General features: G+C 43.5%; 1 protein-coding gene across 1 annotated transcript; it reads left to right on the forward strand.

Moving 5' to 3' along the window:
- Positions 1-231: 231 nt before the first annotated feature.
- LOC106587304 (cytochrome b-c1 complex subunit Rieske, mitochondrial) lies at positions 232-4357 on the forward strand. Its single transcript, XM_014175561.3, has 2 exons — positions 232-538; positions 3014-4357. The coding sequence occupies exons 1-2, from the start codon at positions 328-330 to the stop codon at positions 3622-3624; spliced, it is 822 nt and encodes a 273-aa protein (XP_014031036.1). The 5' UTR covers positions 232-327; the 3' UTR covers positions 3625-4357.
- The last annotated feature ends 5239 nt before the right edge of the window (positions 4358-9596 follow it).

The raw sequence follows: 9596 nt of genomic DNA on the forward strand, positions 1-9596 counted from the left end.
GGCCCGCCCCAGCTATCAAAGCAGGGAATAAGTTTATGCAAATTATGATTGGTTATCTCGAACTTGAGCAAAAACATTTACAAGCGTAAAACAAAACACATAAAACAATTTAGTGTCAGAAAAGTCCTAAGTATTTTCAGCAGATAAGAATTCCCTAAGAGAAGAATGGATTAGATATTGCTCATCACAGTAGAAAAGGTAACCCTTCCAATATACGTAATTTCGTCACCTGACGTGTTGCGTAACCAACCAGCGCTTGTTCCCCTTGCACAATCTAGGCAAGGTCGTAGCTAGCTAGCATTGCAAGGAGCCTCTCTCGCTAAAAAGATGATGTCCCTTGCCGCTCGTTCGGGGGCATTTTCCCCATACTTGCAGGCTACAAACTATGCAGTTGCTGGACCCCTCAAAGCCCTTATTCCAGGGGTGGTTGTAAAAGGAGAGAAAGTGTTGGTAGACACGAAGAAACCTTTCCTTACCCGCGAGTCCCTGAACGGTCAGAGTCCAAAGACTGGGCCTGCAGTATCAGTTAGCATAAATGGTAAGTAGCTAAGCTAGCAGTATCTCAGGGCTGTTAGTAATCGGGTTGTTTGTTTTACTTGTTGAAGAGTCATTGACATACGATGTTAGGACGTGCTGTTGTATTTTACTAAAGTCCAATTGATATGCTGTAGAATCTGAGGATAGTTTCATAGTTTAGCCTAGTGTTCATTAGCTCGCTAATGTTAGCTGTGTAGAGTGCATCGGCCTAGCCAACCGGCGAGTTAACTAGCTAAATAAGGTAGCTGACTGCGAGGTCAAGACCAAACGGTTTGAACCAACAACCACAAACAACATGTTGGGTAGAAGTACAATTAATTTCACATATCGATTGGGTATAATAATATTTTAACAATTATCTAGTTAGTTAGCTAAGTAAGTGGGATGCCCATGATGAACGAGGCTAAGACATTTTAACTAGCAGGAGGAGCAGCACTGCAGTATGGGGCACAAAGACAGTACAGTTTGAAGATAGGCAGAAACTGCTTCTCCAATAGAAATCCCTTATCATGCTTATAGGCGATGCAATGTCGACGTTACCTAGCTAAACTCATGCGCAGAAATACGTCATTGAGTATAACACTTATCTCATTGACTTTGCCTGGACTGCTTGGTCTGTTTTGCTAACGTTCCCGGAAGTCTCGCGATGTTGCGCCTTTGTGTTAAAGAAACTATGTGACTGGAGTCTGGGGTCAACCTGACTAGCTAGCTGCTACCTTTACTGATGTGTAGTAACGTCATATTTTGATCATTCTAGTTACAATAACATTACATAACCCATACAGGTGGGTCTTAGTGATGATAGTCAGCAGATTCTGACCCTACCGTTACACTTGTCTACACTTAGCTACACTGGGGTCAGAATGCAATCATTGATATATTAAGACGCCATGGAGCTGGCGTGCAATATGGGTCAGAAAGCTTACCTCTATGCAGTGATGGGATATGCAACTGCACTCCAAACGTTACCTTAATCCACACTGATGAATCGAGAAGGTTGAAATACTGCTCATTTTCCCAGAAAACTGCCCTTTTTGTCCTCATGCTAGCTAGCAGTAGCCACTGCAGCCAGTTTGCAATGGCAGTCAACCAATCAGCTTATTTTGTTGTTCAAAGGGATGTGCAATTCCACAATGGCTACTCCTAGCTAGCATGAGGACGAAATGGCAGTTTTCCGGGAAAACAAACAGTATTTCAAACCTATTCCCCCTCAGGAGACTGAAAAGATTTGGCATGGGTCCTCATATCCTCAAAAGATTTTACAGCTGCACCATCGAGAGCATCCTGACGGGTTGCATCACTACCTGGTATGGCAACTGCTCGGCCTCCAACCGCAAAGCACTGCAGAGGGTAGTGCGTACGGCCCAGTACATCACCAGGGCCAAGCTTCCTGCCATCCAGGACCTCTATACCAAGCAGTGTCAAAGGAAGGCCCTAAAAATCGGCAGACTCCAGCCACCCTAGTCATAGACTGTTCTCTCTGCTACCGCACGGCAGGCGGTACCGGAGCGCCAAGTCTAGGTCCAAGAGGCTTCTAAACAGCTTCTACCCCGAAGCCATAAGACTCCTGAACAGCTAATAAAATTGTTACCTAGACTATTTGCCCCCACGCTGCTACTCTCTGTTATCATCTATGCATAGCCACTTTAACAACCCAACATGCATTTACATAATTCTCAATTACTTGACACCGGTGCCCCTGCACATTGACACATTGACTCTGTACCGGTACCCCCTGCTTCTCTTTAATTATTTGTTTTTCTTATATCTTACAAGCTCTTAAATTAAGAAAAAAGTAAGTAAGCATTTCACTGTAAGGTGAAATTACCTGTTGTATTCGGAGCATGTGACAATTAAAATTTGATTTGAGATGTATCGGTGTAGATTAAGGTAAAATTGAGTACAGTGGCATATCCCATCCATACATTGAGGTACATGGACCCATATCTTGTGCCGTCTCCAGTGTCATAATGTAACCATGTTTGCATTCTGACCCCAATGCAGCTCAGTGTAATGGTAGGGTCGGATTCTGCTGGCTAGAGTGAGGAGTGTTTTCTTGGTCACTAGTTTAACCTTACATTTTAGCTAGGGAGTTGGTAGCTAACATGTAGGTCAAGGGTGTGTTCATTAGGCAGATTTTGTTGCAAAACATTTTACAACAAAACAAGAGTTTATATTGGACAAATTCAGGAAGGTAATCATTGCGTTTGATTCTTAAACGGTTTTCCATTGCAAGACGTAATGAATACTCCTCAGCTGATGGGCTAGCTAACTATTAGAAATCTTGCTAGCTAGCTACTTTGTATTTAAACTTCATTTTCAAACAATCTGATCATTAATTTGCTAACTAACTAGCTATTGTCTTGGATGCATCGGCTTCTATAATGTGCCCTCTGGTACTTTCCTATCACATGCCATTGTCTATCTCTTAATACTGTTTTGATTGTTTATCTAATGGACTTGTTTTATTTTTCAGCAAAAGCTACAGTCCGATTCGCTCACACTGACATCAAGGTGCCAGATTTCTCAGATTACCGTCGGCCTGAGTTGATTGACCCCAAGAAATCTTCTCAGGAGAGCAGCGAGTCCAGGAAAACCTTCTCCTACCTTGTCACTGGGGCCACAGCCGTGGTTGGTGTCTACACAGCCAAGACCGTGGCCACACAGTTTATCTCTTCCATGAGTGCCTCAGCTGATGTCCTGGCCATGTCCAAGATCGAGGTCAAGCTGGGAGAGATCCCAGAGGGAAAGAATATGACCTTCAAGTGGAGGGGCAAGCCTCTGTTCATCCGCCACCGGTCTGAGAAAGAGATCGCCGCCGAGGAAGCTGTGGATATGGCCGAGCTACGTGACCCCCAGCACGACAAGGACCGCGTCGCCAACCCAAAATGGATCATTGTCATTGGCGTGTGCACCCACCTGGGCTGTGTACCCATCGCCAATGCTGGTGACTATGGCGGATACTACTGCCCCTGCCATGGCTCTCACTACGATGCCTCTGGCCGCATCAGGAAAGGCCCAGCCCCACTCAACCTTGAGGTGCCCTACTATGAGTTCCCAGATGAGGACACAGTAATTGTAGGCTAAATTTTTAGACTGAGATCACAGATCAGTATGTTTCTGTCTGGCTCATTATTCCATCCATTAGCAGGCACAACCTCTGTTTCAGGGTGGTATAAATTATTGTAAGTAATAAATGTACATTTTATCTGATTGAAAACCTCTCATGTTATTTATTTACCCAATCTCAGCTAAATCCTATATTGTACCAAAATACGACCTGGGTTGTAAATGAGTAGTCGGGAGTCTTTTGCCTTTCTTAACATGGAATAGCCTACTAATAATGATGTTTTAATAGTGCAGGTACAAGGGGATTGACCAAGATTTTGCTGCTCAATCAAAAACGTACACCTGCTAACAGACAGTTGCCTACAATTGTGTTCGAAGGTGATTCTCAAGGGTTAATGTCATGAATGATGGCTTTATGTTCAGTTTCAGAGATGTCCAAGATCTTGCATATTGTTGGGATGATTTAGAGTGCCAGGTTCAGTTGTTTAATGGCAATATTGCATAAGGTTGTATATTTTCTTATCAATATCACTGTTTTGCTTTGGTGGTGGTCACACAGATTAACATTACAACATTCTATACCAGACAGAAAGGGGGTCAGTGGGTGCTGACAAAGGCATTGAGTGTTTAAATCGATGCTAATGCAACAGAACCGTCAGATTACACTTCTCTATTAATGAGCTATCCATCTGCATACAGAGTTATGTACAAATGTATACTCATGTTAAGCTAATAAATGTTTCACAGAAAATCCTCCTCCTTTTGTGTGCTATTTACAGCTTGCAGCTCATGCTGGGTTGCAAGTGCAGTACACAGCAGCTTCTTCTATAGTCTGAATGTCATTTGAACATTTCTGATGCACCTGCTAAAGCAAACCTCAGATTTGCGAGTACATTTCATTTAGCTATCAGTTTGGGTTAATAACATGAACCCTCATTTGATTTTACCTGCACGTCAAAACTACAGTCTGGTTTAGTTCCTATAAATGAATAGTTGACATTGGCTGGTCATGGTTAAGTATAACCGCTCGAGGTGTGTCATAGTCTGGTATGAAGAGAAGACTGCTCTCTGAGGTGGTCTCTTGACTGCGAGCTCTGGTGATTAGGAGGGAAATGGCTGCCAACCCGCCTGGCATTCCCACGCTTCATTGACTAATAACTAGCTAATAATAAAGTGTTTGTCTTTCTCTCTCCGGGGCCACAGAGACAAGCTATGCATAACTGCCTGTGTGCGTATTTATTTTATCCCAATGGATTCCTTATAATACGTGTTCAGTAAATAGGATTGACATGACCTGTTACTGTTTCGGGTTCAGCCCTGAAGAAATGTCCCACTTGGAATTCCACAAAGTCTCATAACTACACATGATATTGGTTGTAAATTGCTTTGTACTGTATATTGTCCAATGAAACAGGTTTTGTGTGTGACATTGACACAGAATTCCCCACTGGCATTCATGCAGCTGATTGGTTGGTAAAACTTATGTTAGGGAGAAGGCTATATCAAATTGTCAGAATTCCAAATGAGTAGTGTTGCTGGATGTTGTTCTCTCGAAAGCAGCCACATTGCTGGGAGAGCTTCTTGACAACCTTTTCACATAATATAAGTAGAGGCCTCTAACCAATGCCTTATTTATTTATTTTTTAGCAGATTTCCCTGTATTTTGACAGACGCCTAACATGTCTTTAGGTCAAAATTGCATATTCTCCTGGGTGGAGCTACAAGGCTGAAAGGATCAGAGGAGAATAAATAATTGCTCCCAGCCAAGCCAACTTGTAGAATGCACTTTATTTACATATCATGTATATTAATTAGTACAATAATGGAACATCTATTTTTAGGCCAATTGTATAGAGAAAAGAAGCAACTGCTGTAGCTTTTCAGATAGCATTCCCTGTCAACTGGGGGGGGGGGAAAGAATTCCTCTGCACAATAAGGTTTCAGATTACGTTTATTTATTCTAAAACTTAAACTTCACACTGTTGTTATGGATGGCTTTCGCCACAGTACAACGCCCTCACTCTGCCTTGCTGCCTGGAGTGACCTCTGTTCCTGATAGTCTGACACGCCACCTGCCCGGCCAGACACAGGCTTGCTCACTGGTGCCATGTCAACTCTGCCTGCCAGATGCGCCTTTGCCCTTCAGGTGTGATTGATATATGATTATATCACCACGGATGTCAGGACACCACGTCACTCTTGACATTTCAGAGCTGGATTCCCTGCTCCTGCTGTGGCACTCGTTACATCCAAAAGCATTGAATACAACAGTAAAATGCCTACTTATAAACCCTTAACTAACAATGCAGTTTTACAAAAAATGTGTTAAGTAAAAATAGATAAGTAAAGCAAAGCAAAATACAATAAAAATAACAAATAAAAATAATAAAATAACAGTAGTGAGGCTATAAAGCATGTCTGTAAGCTCTCTAATGCACCTTTTTATATAATGGAACTCCTGCTTGTGTATGGACTGCTGATCTGAAAGGCTGTCATGCTACCTCATTCAGCTGACCACTTGCATTCTCAAAGCCATTCTAGGGAACACGTAAGATGCTGGCTAGGATAATTATATTCGGCCTGGCTCAGATCCATGTAAAACAAAGGAGGTAATATACTGTTTGTATATTACTTTGCAAGTCCCTTTTTCGCAGACTACTTTGAATTCATCTCCAAAGCTGCATGGTGTAAGCATCTAATGTAGCATTTGTCTGAAAACTCTCAGATGCTGGCGCAGTCATCTTGAAAGAGTGAAGAGGAAGAGGGTATCTTGCTTTTCTTCACCGATGATGGAACCAGAAAAATGTAACAATTAGCTGCAAACTCTGATTTACTCTCCCTCAATCTGATGTGTCAAATTAACATATTAATCCTCTACTTGTCTCTAGGGTGATCAGATTATGATGAAAGATTTATTAGGATCTTGTGATTCATTTGAACTTGTTTTGCATTACTTTGCATAGTGATAAGGAGTTTGACCATAGAAAATAGCTGGTAAAAAAATATTTCAAACTTCATTAAATCTGTGTTTAAATGTTTCATTGTCGTGTCATCTCGGGCTTTGTCTCTCAGTGAACGATTTTGAGCGATTAACTTCATTCCTCAACTATTTTCACTGGGTCCTGGTGGCAGTTTGCAACATATTTCAGACCTTGGGCAGCCTGCTACTCTGCTACTTTGCCTGTGTTCTACATTTTGTTCCTCTTACTAGCGGAATATGCTCAGATGGTGCCACCGGTTCCTGTTGCTTGCCTACAGGCCTAGGGCAGTGAGGGGAACTGCCCTTTACCTGCAGCCAGGCAGCGATCAGACCTTCCACCCTGGCTCGACCACTTTCCTCTGCCTCTGCTGGAACCTTGGCACTTCCATCCTTGCTCTCATCCCAGTCACAGCTCTTTTCATGACCCAACAATGGTGGAATGACCTTTCCTCTACGTAGTCGTGACAACTGAGTTGATGTCCATCTTCCCATCACAGACTGAACACTCATCTCTTCAGACAGTAAGCTACATTCAATGTCTCTGCTACTCCTGACTCGTCTCTCGAATTGTGGTCATGCACTCATCCGTATGTGATACACCACTACCGAAGTACAAAAAATACAAGGGAAATGCCTGGTTTCTTTAACTTACCAATACACTGAATGCTATGAATATTATAAGTGTGTGTGTGTGTGTGTGTGTGCGCGCGCGCGCGTATGGGCGCTTGCGTGTGATATATCTGTGGGGGGAAGTGTAGAGAATGTGCAATTGTTCACTCACTCTAGAAAAAAAAGCCTCACCAATCTGAATGAATGAGTGTAAATTGAGACATCACATAGAAACTGTCAGATCATTAGAGGAAATTGATCTCCTCTTTTCAGCTAACTCTGCCATGTTGGTTGCAGCTGGAGTTTCATAAAGCGACTGTGCCGGCGCCCGGCGGTACACGGTGCCACAAATTGAGATGAAAATGATTCTCCGGTGAGAACGGAGCGCGTGGGGAGCTGTCGTGTCGGGACGGGATAATAAAGCCTAATATAAGTTTATTTTTCCTCCTCATGCACTAAACCCTTTTATGCTCTCACAAGCGGCTGCTGATCTGCGGGTGTAAATGGCCTCATTAATCCCGTCAGTCAACAACAACAGCAACAACTGAATCCTCCTCTCAGTGTGCAGAAGAGGGGAACTGCTCCGGGTCACACACAGGGGCACAGCGACGTTGAATGAGCAATCACTGTCCTCCATCATTTAGTTCTATCTCTTAGGGACGAAGAAGTACTGCTCTTTGAGTGATGGGGACGTGACTCTCAGCAGGACACTTAAATGTAGTTTATATCAGTGTAACTAACACTTCTTTGAACTCATCGCAATTGGCATTTCCAATTAACTGCTTCTGCCATGGAGTATATAACTTACTTTTCTCTCCGGCCCATAAACAACGTATTCAGTTAATGTATTTTAAGAACTTTGCACTAATCTTACGATTGTAAACATTGGAACGGAATGGTGACACATTGAAGGTTTGCCAAAGGAGTTCAGAAGGACCACTGTCCATGGTTCTTGCTGCTGAGCTGTTCATGGTGCTGTCTGTGACTGTTGGTGTGGAGCTGTCCATGGGACTTGCCACAGGACCCACCATGTGCTCTTTGAATTCTGCAACATGTGCTCTTTGAATTCTGAATTATCCCTTGTTGTGGGTGTTAGCAAGATGGCGCCGACAGAGATGGACGCCTCGCTTTGCATTCTTAGGAAACTATGCAGTATTTAGTTTTTTATGTATTATTTCTTACATTGTTACCCCAGGAAATCTTAAGTATTATTACATACAGCCGGGAAGAACTATTGGATATAAGAGCAACGTCAACGTACCAACATTACGACCAGGAATACGACTTTCCCGAAGCGGATCCTTTGTTCGGACCACCACCCAGGACAATGGATCTGATCCCAGTTGGCGACCCAACACAACGGCGCCACAGAAGGGGCAGACGGAGCGGTCTTCTGGTCAGGCTCCGTAGACGGGCACATCGCTCACCGCTCCCGAGTATAATTGTCACCAATGTCTCTTGACAACAAGGTAGACGAAATTCGAGCAAGGGTTGCCTTCCAGAGAGACAGAGATTGTATCATTCTCTGTTTCACAGAAACATGGCTCACTCGGGATATGTTATCAGAGTCGGTACAGCCACCCGGTTTCTTCACGCATCGCGCCGACAGAAACAAACATCGCTCTGGTTAGAAGAAGGGCAGGGGTGTATGCCTTATGATTAACGACTCGTGGTGTACTCATAACAGCATACAGGAACTCATGTCCTTTTGTTTACCTGACCTAGAATTCCTTACAATCGCATTTTCTACCAAGATAATTATTTTCGATTATAGTCACAGCCGTGTATATACCCCCCCCCCCCCCAAGCAGATACCACGACGGCCCTGATATAACTTCACTGGACTCTATGTGAACTGGAAACCATATATCCTGGGGCTGCATTTATTGTAGCTGGGGCTTTTAACCAAGCTAATCTGAAAACGGCTCCCTAAATTTTATCAGCATATCGAATGCGCGACTCGAGCTGGCAGCATTCTGGACCATTGCTACTCTAACTTCCACGACGCAAACAAAGCCCTCCCCGCCCTCCTTTCGGCAAATCTGACCACAACTCCATTTTGTTGCTCCCAGCCTACAGACTGAAACTAAAACAGGAAATGCCCGTGCTCAGGTCTGTTCAACGCTGGTTCGACCAATCGGACTCCACGCTCCAAGATTGCTTCGATCACGTGGACTGGGATATGTTCCGGATAGCCTCAGACAACAACATTGATGTATATGCTGACTCGGTGAGCGAGTTTATTAGCAAGTGCATCAGTAATGTTGTACCCACGGGGACTATTAAAACCTTCCCTAACCAGAAACCATTGATTGATGGCAGCATTTGCGCAAAACTGAAAGCGCGAACCAATGCTTTTAATCATGGCAAGGCGACCGGAAACATGACCAAATACAAACAG

This window comes from Salmo salar, chromosome 26 (genome assembly GCF_965601325.2).
Source record: "Salmo salar chromosome 26, fSalSal1, whole genome shotgun sequence".
In the NCBI taxonomy this organism is placed as follows: Eukaryota; Metazoa; Chordata; class Actinopteri; order Salmoniformes; family Salmonidae; genus Salmo; species Salmo salar.